Source organism: Oncorhynchus clarkii, chromosome 6, assembly GCF_045791955.1.
Source record: "Oncorhynchus clarkii lewisi isolate Uvic-CL-2024 chromosome 6, UVic_Ocla_1.0, whole genome shotgun sequence".
Lineage (NCBI taxonomy): Eukaryota > Metazoa > Chordata > Actinopteri > Salmoniformes > Salmonidae > Oncorhynchus > Oncorhynchus clarkii.
In genome coordinates, this window is record NC_092152.1 from 84,702,408 (window position 1) to 84,727,781 (window position 25,374).

At 48.3% G+C, this 25,374-nt stretch overlaps 3 protein-coding genes across 4 annotated transcripts; 2 read left to right on the forward strand and 1 right to left on the reverse strand.

Annotated features, from left to right (window-relative positions):
- The first annotated feature begins 56 nt into the window (after nt 1-56).
- On the forward strand, nt 57-10,302 carry LOC139411741 (RNA-binding protein NOB1-like). Of its 2 annotated transcripts, none has more exons than XM_071158432.1 (9): nt 57-154; nt 415-547; nt 717-850; nt 1,812-1,883; nt 2,770-2,919; nt 4,295-4,567; nt 4,818-4,915; nt 6,398-6,542; nt 9,776-10,302. In XM_071158432.1, exons 1-9 carry the CDS (start codon nt 62-64, stop codon nt 10,037-10,039), a joined length of 1,362 nt encoding a protein of 453 aa, XP_071014533.1. In that variant the 5' UTR covers nt 57-61; the 3' UTR covers nt 10,040-10,302. The 2 variants fall into 2 exon arrangements, with proteins under 2 accessions (XP_071014533.1, XP_071014531.1); XM_071158430.1 differs by having other exon boundaries at nt 70-154; nt 2,737-2,919.
- Nucleotides 10,297-17,589, reverse strand: LOC139411740 (conserved oligomeric Golgi complex subunit 8-like). Its single transcript, XM_071158429.1, has 7 exons — nt 17,050-17,589; nt 13,746-13,953; nt 12,700-12,951; nt 12,537-12,606; nt 11,797-12,308; nt 11,371-11,539; nt 10,297-11,089 (listed from the first exon to the last, which is right to left on the reverse strand). Exons 1-7 carry the CDS (start codon nt 17,376-17,378, stop codon nt 10,554-10,556), a joined length of 2,076 nt encoding a protein of 691 aa, XP_071014530.1. The 5' UTR covers nt 17,379-17,589; the 3' UTR covers nt 10,297-10,553.
- On the forward strand, nt 17,486-24,053 carry LOC139411742 (60S ribosome subunit biogenesis protein NIP7 homolog). The gene is made up of 5 exons (XM_071158433.1): nt 17,486-17,771; nt 18,093-18,179; nt 18,308-18,446; nt 19,364-19,504; nt 23,115-24,053. Exons 1-5 carry the CDS (start codon nt 17,716-17,718, stop codon nt 23,232-23,234), a joined length of 543 nt encoding a protein of 180 aa, XP_071014534.1. The 5' UTR covers nt 17,486-17,715; the 3' UTR covers nt 23,235-24,053.
- Nucleotides 24,054-25,374: the final 1,321 nt, after the last annotated feature.

Here is a 25,374-nt window from a genome sequence, read left to right on the forward strand (position 1 = left end):
GCCCTGTCTCTCAAATCATGGACAGCGCGAGAACTACTTCCTGTCTTCTGATTGGTTGGTGATGATGCGGACGTCGCTATCCAAGATGGCCGCTACCATGGTGGAACATGTTGTCGTAGACGCAGGAGGATTTTTGAAGAAAGCACTTCTTCAGGTGAGGTTTAAACTGTGTCACATATCAGTAGATATGTTCTTCAGGTGTTCCGTCCCCCAGGATCAGAAGTATTTAATACGAATAACTTTTTATCACAAACTGCGTGCTTGATGTCAGGTCTGGATAGCTAGTTAACGTGGTTCATCCTGTTTAAATGGCCACATCAACATCATGTAGCTGCGTATATTATGATTTATACATTGCTGTAAATATTGCCCCCCCCCCCCCACAATATTTATATATATTTATTTATTTTGTAGGACATTGGGAAGAATATCTACACGCTGAAGGATGTAGTAGAGGAAATTAGAGACAAGCCAACCCGGAGGAGCCTGTCATTCCTACCATATCAACTCAACTTCAGAGAGCCGTACCCAGAGGACATCAGATTAGGTAGCTAAGGTTTTTTAAATGACTCATTTGGTCAGTTTTGGTTGTTTGATTTGTTGTACTGGATATTTGTTTCTGTAGACAAATCTGCCTCTCCAACATCACTTCTATAGTTGTTGATGGTATTTCATGAATTGTGATGCTGGTACTGAGTGTTGAGGTCTGTGTTCAGTGACTGAGTTCTCCAAGAAGACTGGAGACTACCCCAGCCTTTCTGCCACAGACATCAAGGTGTTGGCTCTGACATACCAGTTGGAGAGGGAAAACGTTGGGACGGACCACCTGAAGAAAGAACCTGAGGTCAAGGTAAGACGGGGAACCATGAGATCTGAGGTCAAGGTAAGACCGGGAACAATGAGATCTGAGTTCAAGGTAAGACAGGGAACCATGAGATCTGAGGTCAAGGTAAGACCGGGAACAATGAGATCTGAGGTCAAGGTAAGACCGGGAACAATGAGATCTGAGGTCAAGGTAAGACAGGGAACCATGAGATCTGAGGTCAAGGTAAGACCGGGAACAATGAGATCTGAGGTCAAGGTAAGACCGGGAACAATGAGATCTGAGGTCAAGGTAAGACAGGGAACCATGAGATGTGATCCGAAATGGAACCCGATTTTCTTTCTGCACTATATAGGGAATAGTGTCCCATAGGGCTCTGGTCTAAAGTAGTGCACTATATAGGGAATAGGGTGCCATAGGGCTCTGGTCTAAAGTAGTGCACTAATGTAGGGAATAGGGCTCTGGTCTAAAGTAGTGCACTATATAGGGAATAGGGTGCCATAGGGCTCTGGTCTAAAGTAGTACCACTAATGTAGGGAATAGGGCTCTGGTCTAAAGTAGTGCACTAATGTAGGGAATAGGGCTCTGGTCTAAAGGAGTGCACTATATAGGGAATAGGGTCCCATAGGGCTCTGGTCTAAAGTAGTGCACTATATAGGGAATAGGGTGCCATAGGGCTCTGGTCTAAAGTAGTGCACTAATGTAGGGAATAGGGCTCTGGTCTAAAGTAGTGCACTATATAGGGAATAGGGTGCCATAGGGCTCTGGTCTAAAGTAGTACCACTAATGTAGGGAATAGGGCTCTGGTCTATAGTAGTACCACTATATAGGGAATAGGGCCCTGGTCTAAAGTAGTGCACTATATAGGGAACAGGGTGCCATGTGGGACACAAACCAGTGAAACAGACTAGTTATCACACAGAACCCTGAGTATTGTCAGCGTTTCAATAGATCCACATCACAGCTTTGACATGTAGTCTGTCATCAGGTCCAGGTGTGCAGTACAAGGAGACATCCAGAGGCTCCCGTTGGCGTGGCAGGGTTCCACTTCCCCTCAAAGGTACAGTATTTTAAAAGTGTTTTAATTTATCTGTTATTTTACCAGGTCAGTTGACTGAGAACATTCTCATTTGCAGCAACGACCTGGGGAATAGTTACAGGGGAGAGGAGGGGGATGAATGAGCCAATTGTAAACTGGGGATTATTAGGTGACCGTGATGGTTTGGGTGCCAGATTGGGAATTTAGCCAGGACACCGGGGTTAACACCTCTACTCTTACGATAAGTGCCATGGGATCTTTAATGACCTCAGAGAGCCAGGACACCGGGGTTAACACCTCTACTCTTACGATAAGTGCCATGGGATCTTTAATGACCTCAGAGAGCCAGGACACCGGGGTTAACACCTCTACTCTTACGATAAGTGCCATGGGATCTTTAATGACCTCAGAGAGTCAGGATACCCGTTTAACGTCCCATCTGAAAGACGGCACCCTACACAGGGCAGTGTCCCCAATCCCTGCCCTTGGGCATTGGGATATTTTCTTTTAGACCAGAGGAACGAGTGCCTCTTACTGGCCCTCCAACACCACTTCCAGCAGCATCTGGTCTCCCATCCAGGGACTGACCAGGACCAACCCTGCTTAGCTTCAGAAGCAAGCCAGCAGTGGTATGCAGGGTGGTATGCTGCTGGAAAGTCCAAACAATGACATGAAATCAACTCTGTTGTTAACTAGAGTACTGATCCGTATGCATGTTGAGATGTTAGACTAAGTAAATGAACAACCTAAAAATACATCTAGAATAACCATGTGAATGGGGAACCATGTGGGATGATCATTAGTACAAATCAACCACTTCTGTCAACATCTAGAATAATAGTTAAGAGTTCTCCTCTTCTCCCCCGTGGTCCAGAGGCCAGCTGATGGGCTGTTCAGTGGCAGACAGACACCAGCTGATGGGCTGTTCAGTGGCAGACAGAGGCCAGCAGCACAGACACAGCACAGCTATAACCCTCCAGAGATCGGAGAGTACAACAGCTTCCAGTTCTGGAGGAATCCTCTGCCCTGCTTTGACACTGACCTGCTGGAACTAGTGGTGAGTAGAACACACACTACCTCTGACCTGCTATAACTAGAACACACACACTACCTCTGACCTGCTATAACTAGAACACACACTACCTCTGACCTGCTATAACTAGAACACACACTACCTCTGACCTGCTATAACTAGAACACACAACTACCTCTGACCTGATATAACTAGCACACACACACTACCTCTGACCTGCTATAACTAGAACACACACACACTACCTCTGACCTGCTATAACTAGAACACACACTACCTCTGACCTGCTATAACTAGAACACACACTACCTCTGACCTGCTATAACTAGAACACACACTACCTCTGACCTGCTATAACTAGAACACACACTACCTCTGACCTGCTATAACTAGAACACACACTACCTCTGACCTGCTGCAACTAGTGGTGAGTAGAACACACACTACCTCTGACCTGCTATAACTAGAACACATACACTACCTCTGACCTGCTATAACTAGAACACACACTACCTCTGACCTGCTGCAACTAGTGGTGAGTAGAACACACACTACCTCTGACCTGCTATAACTAGAACACACACTACCTCTGACCTGCTATAACTAGAACACACACACTACCTCTGACCTGCTATAACTAGAACACACACACTACCTCTGACCTGCTATAACTAGAACACACACACTACCTCTGACCTGCTATAACTAGAACACACACTACCTCTGCTCTGAGCCACAGTGTCCTCTGAGCAACATGTCATCAGGGGTCCTGTCCTACTGCAGTTGTCCTCTGAGCAACATATCAGGGGTCCTGTCCTACTGCAGTTGTCCTCTGAGCAACATGCCATCAGGGGTCCTGTCCTACTGCAGTTGTCCTCTGAGCAACATGCCATCAGGGGTCCTGTCCTACTGCAGTTGTCCTCTGAGCAACATGTCATCAGGGTTACTGTCCTACTGCAGTTGTCCTCTGAGCAGCATGTCATCAGGGTTTCTGTTCTACTGCAGTTGTCCTCTGAGCAACATGTCATCAGGGTTACTGTCCTACTGCAGTTGTCCTCTGAGTAACATGTCATCAGGGTTTCTGTTCTACTGCAGTTGTCCTCTGAGCAACATGTCATCAGGGTTACTGTCCTACTGCAGTTGTCCTCTGAGCAACATGTCTTCAGGGTTCCTGTCCTACTGCAGTTGTTGCAGGGTTGAACCATGTGATGGAAACATTCAAACATTTGGACAGATTGACACACAGTCGTCAAAGATGGATTCACAATGATTCACCTCTGTCTCTCTGTCTGCCTCTCTGTCTCTCTCTGTGTGTCTCTCTCTGTCTCTCTCTCTCTGTCTGCCTCTGTCTCATTGTCGGTGCTGATGAATTGATGTGGTCCTTGTTATTTACCTGCAGAACATTGAGGACCTGTCAATATCAGACAGTGGAGCAGCAGACACTGTCCACACAGAACCTGAGAGGAGGTCAGAGGAACACAAACACTCAAAGAATCGTTCAGAGGAGCACGGCAGTGGATCGGAGGAGGAGGAGGAGGAAGATGAGGAGGAGGAGGATGGCGGCGGTTGGATCACCCCTAGCAACATTAAACAGGTCCAGATGGAGACGGGGATCTGGGCGTCGCCTGCGGACGTTAAGGTGGCGTGTCTCACCACCGACTTCGCTATGCAGGTACTGAGGCCCAAATGGACCCCTTGATAGTGCACTACTTCTAACCAGGCCCCATAGGTAGTGCATAAGTAGTACACTATATAGGGAATTGGGTTGCCATTTGGGACAGCGAACTCCTCTTTGTCTACGTAACTGTCCCCAAGTGGTAATAGTTGACGCTGATTAAATTCTGTTGAGACCCCATTTTAGATTGATGCATTCAGAACCATGCGGTTGGTCGACTGTTGACTGAAACTGGTTTGTTCAACAGAACGTCCTGATTCAGATCGGGCTCCATGTCCTCTCTGTGAATGGGATGCTCATCAAACAGTCCAGGAATTACATCCTGCGATGCCACGCCTGTTTTAAGTGAGTACCTCTTCCACGCTGACCAGAACGGTCTCGTCGTAAAACACATTTACAAATCCGTGTTATTCAATTACCCACACTGCCTGGCGCGCGCCAACCCGCGTCTGCATTACCAAGGGATAAAATAGTCCTGCCTCTCCCATCTCCTCATTGGTTTATAGAAGCAGGTCCCATCTCCTCATTGGTTTATAGAAGCAGGTACCATCTCCTCATTGGTTTATAGAAGCAGGTACCATCTCCTCATTGGTTTATAGAAACAGGTACCATCTCCTCATTGGTTTATAGAAGCAGGTCCCATCTCCTCATTGGTTTATAGAAGCAGGTACCCGCGTGCCATCTCCTCATTGGTTTATAGAAGCAGGTACCCACGTGCCATCTCCTCATTGGTTATATAGAAGCAGGCCATCTCCTCATTGGTTTATAGAAGCAGGTACCCACGTGCCATCTCCTCATTGGTTATATAGAAGCAGGTACCATCTCCTCATTGGTTTATAGAAGCAGGTACCATCTCCTCATTGGTTTATAGAAGCAGATACCATCTCCTCATTGGTTTATAGAAGCAGATACCATCTCCTCATTGGTTTATAGAAGCAGGTACCATCTCCTCATTGGTTTATAGAAGCAGATACCATCTCCTCATTGGTTTATAGAAGCAGATACCATCTCCTCATTGGTTTATAGAAGCAGGTACCATCTCCTCATTGGTTTATAGAAGCAGATACCATCTCCTCATTGGTTTATAGAAGCAGATACCATCTCCTCATTGGTTTATAGAAGCAGGTACCCGCGTGCCATCTCCTCATTGGTTTATAGAAGCAGGTACCCGCGTGCCATCTCCTCATTGGTTTATAGAAGCAGGTACCCGCGTGCCATCTCCTCATTGGTTTATAGAAGCAGAAACCCACGTGCCATCTCCTCATTGGTTATACCCACGTGGGTGATTGAAAGACAATGTTTTGCCAGTCGTTGTGGTAATACTATGAAAGTGTAGATGCCAATCACCATATAAGTCCAAAGATGAAAAAGCCTGGAAGGAGGAGAGATGACTAGAAACGATTCGGTTGACCGTTTGTGTGGATTAATTGTCGGAGTAGAGGACCTTGTGCATTTCAGGTAAAATAACAGGACAAATTAGCTAGCAAGTGCAAGCTAGCTAAATAGGACAAATTAGCTAGCAAGTGCAAGCTAACTAGCTAAATTGCCATACATGTTTAATGCTTTTCGACCTGTCCCCAGATGAATGTCATTGGTTCAGTTTGTTTTGATATTGTGATCGCGTTTGGTGTCGGGGGACAAAATCCATTTACGCACGACGGCGCAGCCGGTCTGGGTTCCGTGTACACAGTATATAAAAACACCCGTTGATGTCACGAGGTTTTTAGTAATTAGACCACTTCTTAAATATTAGGAAACTTGTTCTCAACCTTGGTCTTTAAGAAGCTTAATTCAAACGGATAGTCTGACCTTCTCTCTCTGTTGTAGGACCACTACCAACATGAATAAGGTTTTCTGTCCACACTGTGGCAACAGAACGCTGAAGAAGATAGCCGTGACTGTCAGCGAGGACGGAAACATCCAGATGCATTTCTCAAAGAACCCCAAAGTGCTCAACCCCAAAGGGAAGAGGGTAAGTGGATGAAATAGTACCAGACCCACATCATACTGGGGTAGGAAACACATCTTCAACCCCAAAGGGAACAGGGTAAGTGGATGAAATGGGACCAGACCCACATCATACTGTGGTAGGAAACACATCTTCAACCCCAAGGGAAGAGGGTAAGTGGATGAAATGGGACCAGACCCACATCATACTGTAGTAGGAAACACATCTTCAACCCCAAAGGAAACAGGGTAAGTGGATGAAATGGGACCAGACCCACATCATACTGTAGTAGGAAACACATCTTCAACCCCAAAGGGAACAGGGTAAGTGGATGAAATGGGACCAGACCCACATCATACTGTAGTAGGAAACACATCTTCAACCCCAAAGGAAACAGGGTAAGTGGATGAAATGGGACCAGACCCACATCATACTGTAGTAGGAAACACATCTTCAAATGTGCAGCTTCTACATGTTGTTGCTGTAGTCAGTCGGGGAAAGGGGGGGGGGGGGGGGGATACCTAGTCAGTCGGGGAAAGGGGGGGGGGGATACCTAGTCAGTCGGGGAAAGGGGGGGGGGGGGGGATACCTAGTCAGTCGGGGAAAGGGGGGGGGGGGGATACCTAGTCAGTTGGGGAAAGGGGGGGGGGGGATACCTAGTCAGTTGGGGAAAGGGGGGGGATACCTAGTCAGTTGGGGAAAGGGGGGGGATACCTAGTCAGTCGGGGAAAGGGGGGGGATACCTAGTCAGTCGGGGAAAGTCGGGGGGGGGGGGGGGATACCTAGTCAGTCGGGGGGGGGATACCTAGTCAGTTGGGGAAAGGGGGGGGATACCTAGTCAGTCGGGGAAAGGGGGGGGGGGGGGGATACCTAGTCAGTCGGGGGGGGATACCTAGTCAGTTGGGGAAAGGGGGGGGATACCTAGTCAGTCGGGGAAAGGGGGGGGGGGGGATACCTAGTCAGTCGGGGGGGGGATACCTAGTCAGTTGGGGAAAGGGGGGGGGGGGATACCTAGTCAGTCGGGGAAAGGGGGGGATACCTAGTCAGTCGGGGAAAGGGGGGGGGGGGGGGGATACCTAGTCAGTCGGGGGGGGGATACCTAGTCAGTTGGGGGGGGGGATACCTAGTCAGTTGGGGAAAGGGGGGGGGGGGATACCTAGTCAGTCGGGGGGGGATACCTAGTCAGTTGGGGAAAGGGGGGGGGGGGGATACCTAGTCAGTCGGAAAGGGGGGGATACCTAGTCAGTTGGGGAAAGGGGGGGGGGGGGGGATACCTAGTCAGTCGGGGGGGGGATACCTAGTCAGTTGGGGAAAGGGGGGGATACCTAGTCAGTTGGGGAAAGGGGGGGATACCTAGTCAGTTGGGGAAAGGGGGGGGGGGGGGATACCTAGTCAGTCGGGGAAAGGGGGGGGGGGGATACCTAGTCAGTCGGGGAAAGGGGGATACCTAGTCAGTCGGGGAAGGGGGGGGGGGTACCTAGTCAGTCGGGGAAAGGGGGGGGGATACCTAGTCAGTCGGGGAAAGGGGGGGGGATACCTAGTCAGTCGGGGAAAGGGGGGGGATACCTAGTCAGTCGGGGAAGGGGGGGGGATACCTAGTCAGTCGGGGAAAGGGGGGGGGATACCTAGTCAGTCGGGGAAAGGGGGGGGGATACCTAGTCAGTCGGGGAAAGGGGGGGGGATACCTAGTCAGTCGGGGAAAGGGGGGGGGGGGTACCTAGTCAGTCGGGGAAAGGGGGGGGGGGATACCTAGTCAGTCGGGGAAAGGGGGGGGGAATACCTAGTCAGTCGGGGAAGGGGGGGGGGGATACCTAGTCAGTCGGGGAAGGGGGGATACCTAGTCAGTCGGGGAAGGGGGGGGGGGATACCTAGTCAGTCTGGGAAGGGGGGAGGGGGGATACCTAGTCAGTCGGGGAAAGGGGTGGGGGGATACCTAGTCAGTCGGGGAAAGGGGGGGGGGGGGATACCTAGTCAGTCGGGGAAAGGGGGGGGGGGGATACCTAGTCAGTCGGGGAAAGGGGGGGGGGATACCTAGTCAGTCGGGGAAAGGGGGGGGGGGGATACCTAGTCAGTCGGGGAAAGGGGGGGGGGGGGATACCTAGTCAGTCGGGGAAAGGGGGGGGGATACCTAGTCAGTCGGGGAAAGGGGGGGGATACCTAGTCAGTCGGGGAAAGGGGGGGGATACCTAGTCAGTCGGGGAAAGGGGTGGGAGGGATACCTAGTCAGTTGGGGAAAGGGGTGGGGGGATATCTAGTCTGTTTTATAACTGAATGCATTCAACTGAAATGTGTCTTCCACATTTAACCCATCTCTCTGAATCAGAGAGGTGCAGGGGATGCTGACTTAAACAACATCCACGGTACCCAGGGAACAGTGGGTTAACTACCTTGTTCAGGGGGCAGAACAACAGATTTTTACCTTGTCAGCTCAGGGATTCGATCCAGCAACCTTTCGGTTACTGATCCAGAGCTCTAACCATTAAGCTACCTGCAGACTAGCTTCTCCACTCTTACTGCTACAGATTAGCTTCTCCACTCTGTTACCGTAGCAGCTGCAGAGTAGCTTCTCCACTCTGTTACCGTAGCAGCTGCAGACTAGCTTCTCCACTCTGTTACCGTAGCAGCTGCAGACTAGCTTCTCCACTCTGTTACCGTAGCAGCTGCAGACTAGCTTCTCCACTCTGTTACCGTAGCAGCTGCAGAGTAGCTTCTCCACTCTGTTACCGTAGCAGCTGCAGACTAGCTTCTCCACTCTGTTACCGTAGCAGCTGCAGAGTAGCTTCTCCACTCTGTTACCGTAGCAGCTGCAGAGTAGCTTCTCCACTCTGTTACCGTAGCAGCTGCAGACTAGCTTCTCCACTCTGTTACCGTAGCAGCTGCAGACTAGCTTCTCCACTCTGTTACCGTAGCAGCTGCAGAGTAGCTTCTCCACTCTGTTACCGTAGCAGCTGCAGAGTAGCTTCTCCACTCTGTTACCGTAGCAGCTGCAGACTAGCTTCTCCACTCTGTTACCGTAGCAGCTGCAGACTAGCTTCTCCACTCTGTTACCGTAGCAGCTACAGACTAGCTTCTCCACTCTGTTACCGTAGCAGCTGCAGACTAGCTTCTCCACTCTTACCGTAGCAGCTGCAGACTAGCTTCTCCACTCTGTTACCGTAGCAGCTGCAGAGTAGCGTTCACCATTGCTTATTGTAAATGATTGAGGTGGAATGCTAATCTAGAGGGAGGAGCTAATGTCCGCTCTCTGTTCCCCGTAGTACTCCCTGCCCCTGCCACAAGGGGGCAAACACGGCAGCAACCCCCACCTGGTGGAGGACCAGCGTTTCCCCCAGCAGCGCGTGTCCCGTAAGGCCCGCCAGAAGACGGACGTCTTTAACCCAGACTACCTGGCCGGGGGCGGCTCACCTTTCTCTGATCACGACATCTACAGCCGCTCTGCCAACCTGCACATCACAGACGGCGCGGGCGGAGGGGGTCGGAGGCGGGCCAACCCCAACGCTGCCCGCAAGAAGAAATGTTGAAGAATCGGAAGCCATTTTCTACACGCCAAGTTCCACTAAAGAGAAATCCCAGAAACTGAACTGTGAAGATAGCTGGATTTAATACTGATGTTTTGTATAAAATTTTAAAAAATTGTAAGGTAAACTTAATGAATTCCATAATGTCATACAGTAACTAAACTACCAAGTTTGTAAAAGCCTGACGGTAATTTGCACTTTCAAGGCTTGTGTCTGTAACCTGCTCGGACATTTGATGCCCCTAATTAAACACACAGTTCAAGACGCTTCTGTTGTGGATAGATTTTAATAATGAAGATCCATTTTACAGTAGAAATAAACTATTTTAAATGTATTACATAGTTCAGTTACCACATTGTCAAACCCAGATTAGATGGCAGTTTATAAAAGCTAAAGCATTGGAAACATTCCTGAAAAGGGTCAATTGTTAAATTAACTAGTCAAAATGCACAGTAGCTGAGATTCAAACCATTAATTCAAGGCTATTGTTAGTTTACCTTGCCAACACTCCTGAGGGTTAACTCTCTGCTACCTCCGGGTTTACCTCAGGCTCTGATGGCTCACTGTCTCCCTCTGGGTTTACCTCAGGCTCTAGGACTGGGTTATGTTCTGGGTCGGTCAGTACAGGCTTTGGGGGATTCAGTATGGCCTCCAACTCAGGGTCTTCCTGTACTTCACGGTGGCTGTCAGCCCTTGGTCTCTCTGGGTCGTCCAGTACAGGGTTAGGGTCGTTGAAAATGGCTTCCAGTTCAGGGTCAGAGGTCAGACCTGTCTCGGACACAAACTCAGTAGATATGGTTGATGAGACCATGGGATCCTCCTCAATAGGTTCCGGGCCTGCTATTGGTTCAGGATCAGGATTTCCCAGGTTGTCAACAGGAAGTGTTGGTTGAGGATCAGCTGTGGTGAGACCGTCCAGCTCAACACTGAGGTCTTCTCCCACCGGAGTCACCGTCTCCCTCTTGGGAAGAACAAACGCCAGAGGCTCCAGGACTGGACTCACATCGATACAACCCAGACTGTTGTACTGGTGGACTTGAGTTGGAGGGACACCTGGAGGACAAAAACCACGTTTCACATTATTACAGAGGTCGTTACTGTGGATGTTCTCCGTCACAGAGTATTTACCCAGTATGACAGAGAGCTGTGCTGGGGGGAACAGAGTATTTACCCAGTATGACAGAGAGCTGTGCTGGGGGGGGGGGGGGGGGGGGGGGAACAGAGTATTTACCCAGTATGACAGAGAGCTGTGCTGGGGGGGGGGGAACAGAGTATTTACCCAGTATGACAGAGAGCTGTGCTGGGGGGGGGGGGGGGGGGGACAGAGTATTTACCCAGTATGACAGAGAGCTGTGCTGGGGGGAACAGGACCTGTAGACAACGGTTGAGGAAAGGCACCAGGTCCTCAGTGAAGGAACAGCAGAATTGGACAAACAGCTCCTTCTCTCGGTCGCTGAAGGCCGTCTCTTCAGCCCGGTGGAACGCCACGATCAACTTGGTGACCTGGGGAGGAGAGAGAGGAAATAATTTCAACAAGAGTCTTGAGTCTGAGGGAGTGTGACCTGATCCTATCAGGGTAACTTCTACCATGGTCAGACACAGTGGCTTTCGCATCTAGAGAGAGCATCCCATCTACCGCGTCTAGAGAGCATCCCATCTACCGCGTCTAGAGAGCATCCCATCTACCGCGTCTAGAGAGCATCCCATCTACCGCGTCTAGAGAGCATCCCATCTACCGCGTCTAGAGAGGCGTTGGTTACCTTCACCAGCGCGTCCTCCAGGTACTTGGTCACCTGCTGGGCTAGACCGAGGGGACAACAGAGCCGGAGGTCGTTGAAGGCCGTCAAGATGTTGTTCAGGAAGCAGGCCAGAGGGGGGAAGTCCAGCAGAGCCATGGGGGGCTGGAGGGTACCTGGCTGGGTACTGGGGGGCTGGAGGGTACCTGGCATGGAGCCCCCACCCAGCATAGAGGGGAGAGAGATCAGAGTGTACAGGTTCATGTCCTCCTGGAACCTGTCTATGGCTTCCTCTACAGCTTTACGGAAGGTATCGGCCGCCACGCGCTGGAACATCGGGGCCAGCTGGCCGCGGAAGTCTGCCCCAACGCGGCTGAAGGACAGGCCGAAATACATGCACTGTCCCAGCAGGGAGTCCAGGCGTCCGCCCACCCCCCTCTGGAGGTCTCGGTCCAGGGTCACCAGGAACTCAGACACCTGCTGCACCACCCAGCCATGGAAGATGGCCGCCTCGTTCACCGCCTGGCCGTGAACACCTTTCAACACAGACAATACCGTACATCACAAGGCTGCCCCCTCGTTCAACACCGTACATCACAAGGCTGCCCCCTCGTTCAACACCCTACATCACAAGGCTGCCCCCTCGTTCAACACCCTACATCACAAGGCTGCCCCCTCGTTCAACACCCTACATCACAAATCTTCATATTTATGTAAATCGTATCAAATAATTCAGCCTTAAATGAAATAAAGCATTGTGTCACCGGGAGACAGCAGGGGGTCCTCGTCAGAGAAGATGGCTCTGTACTGGGTGATGATGTCAAACAGATGTACCTGGATCAGAGGAAGACAAATGTCAGAGAATTAAAAGTCCTGTTTCCTGGGTCCTTCATTCCACTGCTAGATAACAGAAGCCAGGTTACACACGCGACAGGCCTCGATGGTCTTGGTGATGTGGCAGTAAGGGTCCTCATCAGGGACAGTGGACAGGATGGAATGGAGCCAGCTGCCCCGCGCCTGCAGGAACTTGACCCGTAGCTCCGCCTCCGTGAACACGTCCATCCTGCGCAGGTAGCCAATCACACGCAGGCACACAGGAAGCTGGGAGTTGCTACGAAGCTGTTGCAACAGCTGGTTCAGCATGAGCTGAGCCGACTGACGCACCTCGTGGACGATGCCCTGGAGAAGAGACACAGGCCACGTTACTGTAGAGGTCAGGGAATCACACTCTGTTACAGTAGAGGTCAGGGAATCACACTCTGTTACAGTATTAAGACAAGGTATTTCTAGATCTACCACAGTTTGTCAGACTGTGCGTTGACAAAATTAATATAATAAGGAAGTGGTACGATCTGTAACTCCTCGCTGTGTAAACAGGAAGTGGTACGATCTGTAACTCCTAGCTGTGTAAACAGGAAGTGGTACGATCTGTAACTCCTCGCTGTGTAAACAGGAAGTGGTACGATCTGTAACTCCTAGCTGTGTAAACAGGAAGTGGTACGATCTGTAACTCCTCGCTGTGTAAACAGGAAGTGGTACGATCTGTAACTCCTCGCTGTGTAAACAGGAAGTGGTACGATCTGTAACTCCTCGCTGTGTAAACAGGAAGTGGTACGATCTGTAACTCCTCGCTGTGTAAACAGGAAGTGGTACGATCTGTAACTCCTCGCTGTGTAAACAGGAAGTGGTACGATCTGTAACTCCTCGCGGTGTAAACAGGAAGTGGTACGATCTGTAACTCCTCGCTGTGTAAACAGGAAGTGGTACGATCTGTAACTCCTCGCGGTGTAAACAGGAAGTGGTACGATCTGTAACTCCTCGCTGTGTAAACAGGAAGTGGTACGATCTGTAACTCCTCGCTGTGCAAACAGGAAGTGGTACGATCTGTAACTCCTCGCTGTGCAAACAGGAAGTGGTACGATCTGTAACTCCTAGCTGTGCAAACAGGAAGTGGTAGTTGGTAGCATTAATACCTGGATGACAGGTAGAGACGAGTGCTTCTTCTCCAGTCTCTTGACGTACGCTGCCAGCTCCAGAGCCTCCTCGTAGTAACCATTCCGGACGCAGGTGTCCATCAGCTGAGGTATCTCTAAGATCTCCAGGATCTCTGTGTGACGGTTCAGAGTCAGGCTGTTCATCCGCCGGCTCGCCCCGATGTCCTCCGCCTCCTTCACAAAACCCCTAAAGGAGAGGATAGACATGAGCCCAACAGGTTCTTCATCATGTCAACAGTTCATAACAGTATTATAACAGTTCCTGGAACAGTAACATTCAATGAGATCTAGTGTTTGATCTAGACAGACGTGAGCCTGGTACAAGTCTGTTTGTTCTAGACAGACGTGAGCCCGGTACCAGTCTGTTTGTCCCAGATAGACGTGAGCCCGGTACCAGTCTGTTTGTCCCAGATAGACGTGAGCCCGGTACCAGTCTGTTTGTCCCAGATAGACGTGAGCCCGGTACCAGTCTGTTTGTCCCAGATAGACGTGAGCCCGGTACCAGTCTGTTTGTCCCAGATAGACGTGAGCCCGGTACCAGTCTGTTTGTCCCAGATAGACGTGAGCCCGGTACCAGTCTGTTTGTCCCAGATAGACGTGAGCCCGGTACCAGTCTGTTTGTCCCAGATAGACGTGAGCCCGGTACCAGTCTGTTTGTCCCAGATAGACGTGAGCCCGGTACCAGTCTGTTTGTCCCAGATAGACGTGAGCCCGGTACCAGTCTGTTTGTCCCAGATAGACGTGAGCCCGGTACCAGTCTGTTTGTCCCAGATAGACGTGAGCCCGGTACCAGTCTGTTTGTCCCAGATAGACGTGAGCCCGGTACCAGTCTGTTTGTCCCAGATAGACGTGAGCCCGGTACCAGTCTGTTTGTCCCAGATAGACGTGAGCCCGGTACCAGTCTGTTTGTCCCAGATAGACGTGAGCCCGGTACCAGTCTGTTTGTCCCAGATAGACGTGAGCCCGGTACCAGTCTGTTTGTCCCAGATAGACGTGAGCCCGGTACCAGTCTGTTTGTCCCAGATAGACGTGAGCCCGGTACCAGTCTGTTTGTCCCAGATAGACGTGAGCCCGGTACCAGTCTGTTTGTCCCAGATAGACCTGAGCCCGGTACCAGTCTGTTTGTCCCAGATAGACCTGAGCCCGGTACCAGCCCGGTCTGTTTGTCCCAGATAGACGTGAGCCCGGTACCAGTCTGTTTGTCCCAGATAGACGTGAGCCCGGTACCAGTCTGTTTGTCCCAGATAGACGTGAGCCCGGTACCAGTCTGTTTGTCCCAGATAGACGTGAGCCCGGTACCAGTCTGTTTGTCCCAGATAGACGTGAGCCCGGTACCAGTCTGTTTGTCCCAGATAGACGTGAGCCCGGTACCAGTCTGTTTGTCCCAGATAGACGTGAGCCCGGTACCAGTCTGTTTGTCCCAGATAGACGTGAGCCCGGTACCAGTCTGTTTGTTCTAGATAGACGTGAGCCCGGTACCAGTCTGTTTGTCCCAGATAGACGTGAGCCCGGTACCAGACTGTTTGTCCCAGATAGACGTGAGCCCGGTACCAAACTGTTTGTCCCAGATAGACGTGAGCCCGGTACCAAACTGTTTGTCCCAGATAGACGTGAGCCCGGTACCAGACTGTTTGTTCTAGATAGACGTGAGCCCGGTACCAGACTGTTTGTTCTAGATAGACGTGATCCCCGGTACAAGACTGTTTGTTCTAGATAAACGTGAGCCCGGTACCAGACTGTTTGTTCTAGATAGACGTGAGCCCGGTACCAGTCTGTTTGTCCCAGATAGACGTGAGCCCGGTACCAGTCTGTTTGTCCCAGATAGACGTGAGCCCGGTACCAGTCTGTTTGTTCTAGATAGACGTGAGCCCGGTACCAGTCTGTTTGTCCCAGATAGACGTGAGCCCGGTACCAGTCTGTTTGTTCTAGATAGACGTGAGCCCGGTACCAGACTGTTTGTTCTAGATAGACGTGAGCCCGGTACCAGACTGTTTGTCCCAGATAGACGTGATCCCGGTACCAAACTGTTTGTCCCAGATAGACGTGAGCCCAGTGCCAGTCTGTTTGTCCCAGATAGACGTGAGCCCGGTACCAGACTGTTTGTTCTAGATAGACGTGAGCCCGGTACCAGACTGTTTGTTCTAGATAGACGTGATCCCCGGTACAAGACTGTTTGTTCTAGATAAACGTGAGCCCGGTACCAGACTGTTTGTTCTAGATAGACGTGAGCCCGGTACCAGACTGTTTGTCCCAGATAGACGTGAGCCCAGTGTCAGTCTGTTTGTCCCAGATAGACGTGAGCCCGGTACCAGACTGTTTGTCCCAGATAGACGTGAGCCCAGTGTCAGTCTGTTTGTCCTAGATAGACACGAGCCCGGTACCAGACTGTTTGTTCTAGATAGACGTGAGCCCGGTACCAGACTGTTTGTTCTAGATAGACGTGAGCCTTGATATATAAAAAAAACATTGAGACATTATCTCACATTTGTTTTAGACTAACATTTAGTTTTCAACAGAGGAGATTTGTATAAACCTTGTCCGTCTCTTCCGACATTTGCAACAATGTCTCAATATTCAAATTGGTTCTCCAGCTGTCTCCTTATGGGATGAGACAGGCAGCTTTTCTCAGCCAGTTGAAATAATGAACCAGGATCATGTTTATGGACATAACGTTATACAAAAAAAACATCAATAGAAAATAGGTCAAACAAAATTTGGTACATCTCGTTTTCAGTCTTTCCAGCTTCAGTTTGAGGTGATTGTGTTAGATGTGTTGTTGACTAGCTCCTCTGAACAACAGTGTCCTGACCAGAGAACATATTTTCTATGTCAGGTGAAATAACGCCTCATTAGATCATTATTATGGATAACAGATTAACAAATGCAGCTACTTTGTTGTTATTCTGGCCGCTAATAAATTCATTAAAATACAGTTTTCTGAAAATATGATTTGAATATGTTGGTAACACGTTGTGTAGAAGTGATAATGCCCACGAAACCGGTGTTTGGAGGATATGTTGGCACGGTTTGCCGGTGTTGTGTCGAAAATCTCCCCCATTAGAGCGTTGGACTAGTAACCGGAAGGTTGCCAGTTCAAATCCCCGAGCTGTCGTTCTGCCCCTGAACAGGCACTTAACCCACTGTTCCTAGGCCGTCATTGAAAATAAGATTTTGTTCTTAATTAACTGACTTGCCTAAAAAAAAAAAGAATAATATATTTCTTTTAATCACGTAAATGGCATGTCAAAACGACAGAGAGTAATTGTCTAACTTTACCACTAACCTGCATTTTTCCCCGAAGCTGGGCAACTTGTCGAGGAGTTTGGAAACACTGCTTTCCACACGGCCAAAGTCGCGGTAAATCTCCTCGGTGCAGTCCGCGGTGCGGATGAACGTCTTGTAGTTGGAGAAGGCGAGCTCCCGGGTCTGCTGCAGTATCTGCGCCCTCTCCTCCGCCAACCGCTCCGGTTCACGGTTTAATTTCTCCACGCCATACGAACTGAGCTCGGACAAGTAGGCTGCGAAGTCGGGGTTGTCTCTCCAGTTGTCTGGAAAGCTGTCTTTAAATATTGACGCCAGAATACTCTCATCTTCCACGTCCACAGCTGTCATATTGGAAAGCTGTCACTTCAACACTTCATCTGAATGTTAGTCTTACCTACTCCTATTTCCAGCCTTTACACGGGAGTACCGAAACAGCTCGTTAAAATACAATGCGAGCGTCTGATGTCTTTTAAATGGCAATTTAATTCGCAATTTGGCTAAAATTCTAGTCGCTCGTAAACGCAACAGCACAACATAAACAGGCGCATGATTTTGACGTCACTATTACATCCACTTCCGTTTTCCTGCACATGAATTTCCGCTCACTATCCCCACGCTGTAGCGTTTATCAAGCTACATTCAGTGGGCACAATATTGTAAGGAAATTAGCGAATCCTTTAACAAAATGAGGCCTTTAACAGACGACGAGACAAAAACGATGTTTGAGAAACTCTCCAAATAGTGAGTATTGACATGTGATCTTGAAAGACGAGGTTGACGTTATTTTGAAACTTTTATGGGCTGTTCAGACTCGCTCCATGCTTGATCAACCAAACTCGTGGTTTTGCCTGCTAGTTAGTGCACAGGGTTGATAAACACCAGTCTATATCCAGTCGCTTTGGTGCTATGCTCATGATGACAGGCTTTAACCTGCACCTAGTTATGCTTCTCAGCAAGCTGGCTAATACGTCGTCTGTGTAGATGACACGTGATTTGAAATGGACTGAAATTCTCTGAATCTACATTGACAATGTGTGACACCTTCCTCTTGTCTGTCCGCAGCATTGGTGAGAACATCAAACACCTGGTGGATCGACCCGATGGGACATATTGCTTCAGACTTCACAATGACCGTGTATATTACATCAGGTAAACGACGCTACAGAGCTGCTGTTATTGTTAAATTAAATATTACCTAAAGCAGGTTACTTCACGATCATCTCTTTGGGTAGTTAAGATATTGTCTTATTTCCACTTCTTTTTTTTTGTTGTATCAGTGAGACAATTCTGAAGTTGGCTACCAACATCTCCCGTGGTAAGTTGGTGTCGGTGGGCACCTGCTTTGGGAAGTTCACCAAGACCATTAAGTTCCGCCTGCACATCACAGCACTGGACTTTCTGGCACCATATGCCAAGGTAAACAAGAAGCAGGAAGTGGAGGCCCTCTGACCTCTCACTATGTATAATGATAACCACGTTAGAAGGTAAACAAGAAGCAGGAAGTGGAGGCCCTCTGACCTCTCACTATGTATAATGATAACCACGTTAGAAGGTAAACAAGAAGCAGGAAGTGGAGGCCCTCTGACCTCTCGCTGTGTATAATGATAACCACAGCCATGTTAGAAGGTAAACAAGAAGCAGGAAGTGGAGGCCCTCTGACCTCTCACTGTGTATAATGATAACCACGTTAGAAGGTAAACAAGAAGCAGGAAGTGGAGGCCCTCTGACCTCTCACTGTGTATAATGAAAACCACAGTCATGTTAGAAGGTAAACAAGAAGCAGGAAGTGGAGGCCCTCTGACCTCTCACTGTGTATAATGATAACCACAGTCATGTTAGAAGGTAAACAAGAAGCAGGAAGTGGAGGCCCTCTCACTGTGTATAATGATAACCACAGTCATGTTAGAAGGTAAACAAGAAGCAGGAAGTGGAGGCCCTCTGACCTCTCACATGTCACCATGTATAATGATAACCACGTTAGAAGGTAAACAAGAAGCAGGAAGTGGAGGCCCTCTGACCTCTCACTGTGTATAATGATAACCACGTTAGAAGGTGAAGCAGGAAGTGGAGGCCCTCTGACCTCTCACTGTGTATAATGATAACCACAGTCATGTTAGAAGTGTAGATATTTTAACATTTTAAAAAATGTCACTAGGCAAGTCGGATAAGAACAAATTCAGGCGAGACGAGAGGTTTAGTTCGATAATCATATTTGCGTAAGCTTTAAAATGAACATCAATATCTCTCTCAACCGACAGGATCTCAGTTAAGACCTTGGTAGTCCTGTAATAATGGAGCTATGGTCTGAGTAGCTGAACCCTCTGTGTGTCCAGTTCAAGGTGTGGGTTAAGCCTGGGCAGGAGCAGTCCTTCCTCTATGGGAACCATGTGTTGAAGTCTGGACTGGGGAGGATCACAGAGAACACCAACCAATACCAGGGTGTGGTGGTGTATTCCATGGCTGACGTACCGCTGGTGAGTTGGCCCTCCCCCTTCACATACTGTCCATTATCCAATCAAATCAGTCAACATATAGCCCTCCCCCTTCACATACTGTCCATTATCCAATCAAATCAGTTAACATATAGCCCTCCCCCTTCACATACTGTCCATTATCCAAACAAATCAGTCAACATATAGCCCTCCCCCTTCACATACTGTCCATTATCCAATCAAATCAGTTAACATATAGCCCTCCCCCTTCACATACTGTACATCCATTATCCAATCAAATCAGTTAACATATAGCCCTCCCCCTTCACATACTGTACATCCATTATCCAATCAAATCAGTCAACATATAGCCCTCCCCCTTCACATACTGTCCATTATCCAATCAAATCAGTCAACATATAGCCCTCCCCCTTCACATACTGTCCATTATCCAATCAAATCAGTTAACATATAGCCCTCCCCCTTCACATACTGTACATCCATTATCCAATCAAATCAGTTAACATATAGCCCTCCCCCTTCACATACTGTACATCCATTATCCAATCAAATCAGTTAACATATAGCCCTCCCCCTTCACATACTGTACATCCATTATCCAATCACTTCAGTCAACATATAGCCCTCCCCCTTCACATACTGTACATCCATTATCCAATCACTTCAGTCAACATATAGCCCTCCCTCCAGTCATTATCAAATCAGTTAACATATAGCCCTCCCTCCAGTCATTATCCAATCACTTCAGTCAACATATAGCCCTTCCCCTTCACATACTGTACATTATCCAATCACTTCAGTCAACATATAGCCCTCCCTCCAGTCATTATCCAATCACTTCAGTCAACATATAGCCCTCCCCCTTCACATACTGTCCATTATCCAATCAAATCAGTCAACATATAGCCCTCCCCCTTCATACTGTACATCCATTATCCAATCACTTCAGTCAACATATAGCCCTCCCTCCAGTCATTATCCAATCACTTCAGTCAACATATAGCCCTCCCTCTTCACATACTGTACATCCATTATCCAATCACTTCAGTCAACATATAGCCCTCCCTCTTCACATACTGTACATTATCCAATCAAATCAGTCAACATATAGCCCTTCCCCTTCACATACTGTACATTATCCAATCACTTCAGTCAACATATAGCCCTCCCTCCAGTCATTATCAAATCAGTTAACATATAGCCCTCCCTCCAGTCATTATCCAATCACTTCAGTCAACATATAGCCCTCCCTCTTCACATACTGTACATTATCCAATCAAATCAGTCAACATATAGCCCTCCCCCTTCACATACTGTCCATTATCCAATCACTTCAGTCAACATATAGCCCTCCCTCCAGTCATTATCCAATCACTTCAGTCAACATATAGCCCTCCCCCTTCACATACTGTCCATTATCCAATCAAATCAGTCAACATATAGCCCTCCCCCTTCATACTGTACATCCATTATCCAATCACTTCAGTCAACATATAGCCCTCCCTCCAGTCATTATCCAATCACTTCAGTCAACATATAGCCCTCCCTCTTCACATACTGTACATTATCCAATCAAATCAGTCAACATATAGCCCTTGCCCTTCACATACTGTACATTATCCAATCAAATCAGTCAACATATAGCCCTTGCCCTTCACATACTGTACATTATCCAATCACTTCAGTCAACATATAGCCCTCCCTCCAGTCATTATCAAATCAGTCAACATATAGCCCTCCCTCTTCATACTGTACATCCATTATCCAATCACTTCAGTCAACATATAGCCCTCCCTCCAGTCATTATCCAATCACTTCAGTCAACATATAGCCCTCCCTCTTCACATACTGTACATTATCCAATCAAATCAGTCAACATATAGCCCTCCCTCTTCACATACTGTACATTATCCAATCAAATCAGTCAACATATAGCCCTTCCCCTTCACATACTGTACATTATCCAATCACTTCAGTCAACATATAGCCCTCCCTCTTCACATACTGTACATTATCCAATCAAATCAGTCAACATATAGCCCTTCCCCTTCACATACTGTACATTATCCAATCACTTCAGTCAACATATAGCCCTCCCTCTTCACATACTGTCCATTATCCAATCAAATCAGTCAACATATAGCCCTCCCCCTTCACATACTGTACATCCATTATCCAATCACTTCAGTCAACATATAGCCCTCCCTCCAGTCATTATCCAATCACTTCAGTCAACATATAGCCCTCCCTCTTCACATACTGTACATTATCCAATCAAATCAGTCAACATATAGCCCTCCCCCTTCACATACTGTCCATTATCCAATCACTTCAGTCAACATATAGCCCTCCCTCCAGTCATTATCCAATCACTTCAGTCAACATATAGCCCTCCCCCTTCACATACTGTCCATTATCCAATCAAATCAGTCAACATATAGCCCTCCCCCTTCATACTGTACATCCATTATCCAATCACTTCAGTCAACATATAGCCCTCCCTCCAGTCATTATCCAATCACTTCAGTCAACATATAGCCCTCCCTCTTCACATACTGTACATTATCCAATCAAATCAGTCAACATATAGCCCTTGCCCTTCACATACTGTACATTATCCAATCAAATCAGTCAACATATAGCCCTTGCCCTTCACATACTGTACATTATCCAATCACTTCAGTCAACATATAGCCCTCCCTCCAGTCATTATCAAATCAGTCAACATATAGCCCTCCCTCTTCATACTGTACATCCATTATCCAATCACTTCAGTCAACATATAGCCCTCCCTCCAGTCATTATCCAATCACTTCAGTCAACATATAGCCCTCCCTCTTCACATACTGTACATTATCCAATCAAATCAGTCAACATATAGCCCTCCCTCTTCACATACTGTACATTATCCAATCAAATCAGTCAACATATAGCCCTTCCCCTTCACATACTGTACATTATCCAATCACTTCAGTCAACATATAGCCCTCCCTCTTCACATACTGTACATTATCCAATCAAATCAGTCAACATATAGCCCTTCCCCTTCACATACTGTACATTATCCAATCACTTCAGTCAACATATAGCCCTCCCTCTTCACATACTGTCCATTATCCAATCAAATCAGTCAACATATAGCCCTCCCCCTTCACATACTGTACATCCATTATCCAATCACTTCAGTCAACATATAGCCCTCCCTCCAGTCATTATCCAATCAAATCAGTCAACATATAGCCCTTCCCCTTCACATACTGTACATTATCCAATCACTTCAGTCAACCTATAGCCCTCCCTCCATTATCCAATCAAACCAGTCAACATATAACCCTCCCTCCAGTCATTATCCAATCAATTCAGTCAACACAGGGCAGCTTTCCCAGAGGTTAACTAGTCAGACTAATGGAGAATCTCCATTAAAGGCTTTTTGGTCCAGGACTAGACTTAAATCTGTGTGGTAAACCGACCCATACTGTCAGTCCTACACAGCATCTCTGTTGGATAGTGATCGCTTGACAACCTTTCAGACAAGCTAATATCTAAAGCACCAGTAACCATAGTAACTCCTAGGTAACCGTGACGTGCAGGTTGGAACCCAACTGAACACGCCCCTCTGGTCTTCCTGCAGGGTTTTGGAGTGGCAGCCAAGTCCACCCAGGAGTGCAGGAGAGTGGACCCCATGTCCATCGTTGTGTTCCACCAGGCAGACATCGGAGAGTTCATCAGGTCTGAGGACACGCTCACATAAGGAGCCGTCAAACTGGACTATCAATTATACACAGTGGTACTTCCCTCTCCCCGGGGACCACCCTAGAGGGTTGGGAGGTACAGCTATGTGACACGTCTGATGGTCCCTGAGAGGTTGGGGGAGACCCTGGTCTTCAGGATATGATTGTGTATTTCCCTCTAATTACCAAGGGGCCAGTGACTGTCTGGAGAGTTTCATCAAGCTGTCAGCTACCAACATCCCTGTCACTATGGCTGAGTGATTTACATTCAGCTACCCAACATCCCTGTCACTATGGCTGAGTGATTTACATTCAGCTACCCAACATCCCTGTCACTATGGCTGAGTGATTTACAGTCAGCTACCAACATCCCTGTCACTATGGCTGAGTGATTTACATTCAGCTACCCAACATCCCTGTCACTATGGCTGAGTGATTTACATTCAGCTACCCAACATCCCTGTCACTATGGCTGAGTGATTTACAGTCAGCTATCAACATCCCTGTCACTATGGCTGAGTGATCTAGTCAGCTACCAACATCCCTGTCACTATGGCTGAGTGATCTAGTCAGCTACCAACATCCCTGTCACTATGGCTGAGTGATCTACCCAACATCCCTGTCACTATGGCTGAGTGATTTACAGTCGGCTACCAACATCCCTGTCACTATGAATGTAAATCACTCAGCCAATCTAAATAAATGTTTTGTAAATTGAATATTTGAGGTTTTATGTAGTATTCATAATCTGTATGGTTCTCTGGTTTAAGCGATTTGCATAAATGTGATTATGCAGTTAATTCCATCAGCATAACATTAAAACTGTTTTGATATACTGAGATGTTTTTGTTTTTTCTCCTGAATGAATGATCTGTTACTAACACTTAAATATAGCATGTATTTCCTGTGGCTGTTATACACTGCTCTTTCCTGTAAACTCAATGCTGGAAGCTGGCCAGTCCTGTGGTAAACGTTAGGCCAGTCAGTCCTGTGGTAACCGTTAGGCCAGTCGGTAGAAACCAGTCCTGTGGTAACCGTTAGGCCAGTCAGTAGAAACCAGTCCTGTGGTAACCGTTTGGCCAGTCAGTAGAAACCAGTCCTGTGGTAACCGTTTGGCCAGTCAGTAGAGGCCAGTCCTGTGGTAACCGTTAGGCCAGTCAGTAGAAGCCAGTCCTGTGGTAAACGTTAGGCCAGTCAGTAGAAGCCAGTCCTGTGGTAACCGTTAGGCCAGTCAGTAGAAACCAGTCCTGTGGTAACCGTTAGGCCAGTCGGTAGAAACCAGTCCTGTGGTAACCGTTAGGCCAGTCAGTAGAAACCAGTCCTGTGGTAACCGTTTGGCCAGTCAGTAGAGGCCAGTCCTGTGGTAACCGTTTGGCCAGTCAGTAGAGGCCAGTCCTGTGGTAACCGTGAAACCAGTCCTGTGGTAACCGTTAGGCCAGTCAGTAGAAGCCAGTCCTGTGGTAAACGTTAGGCCAGTCAGTAGAAGCCAGTCCTGTGGTAACCGTTAGGCCAGTCAGTAGAAACCAGTCCTGTGGTAACCGTTAGGCCAGTCAGTAGAAGCCAGTCCTGTGGTAACCGTTAGGCCAGTCAGAAGCCAGTCCTGTGGTAACCGTTAGGCCAGTCAGTAGAAGCCAGTCCTGTGGTAACCGTTAGGCCAGTCAGTAGAAACCAGTCCTGTGGTAACCGTTAGGCCAGTCAGTAGAAACCAGTCCTGTGGTAACCGTTAGGCCAGTCCTGTGGTAACCGTTAGGCCAGTCAGTAGAAGCCAGTCCTGTGGTAACCGTTAGGCCAGTCAGTAGAAACCAGTCAGTAGAAACCAGTCCTGTGGTAACCGTTAGACCAGTCAGTAGAAGCCAGTCCTGTGGTAACCGTTAGGCTAGTCAGTAGAAACCAGTCCTGTGGTAACCGTTAGACCAGTCAGTAGAAGCCAGTCCTGTGGTAACAGTTAGACCAGTCAGTAGAAGCCAGTCCTGTGGTAACCGTTAGGCTAGTCAGTAGAAACCAGTCCTGTGGTAACCGTTAGACCAGTCAGTAGAAGCCAGTCCTGTGGTAACCGTTAGACCAGTCAGTAGAAACCAGTCCTGTGGTAACCGTTAGACCAGTCAGTAGAAGCCAGTCCTGTGGTAACCGTTAGGCTAGTCAGTAGAAACCAGTCCTGTG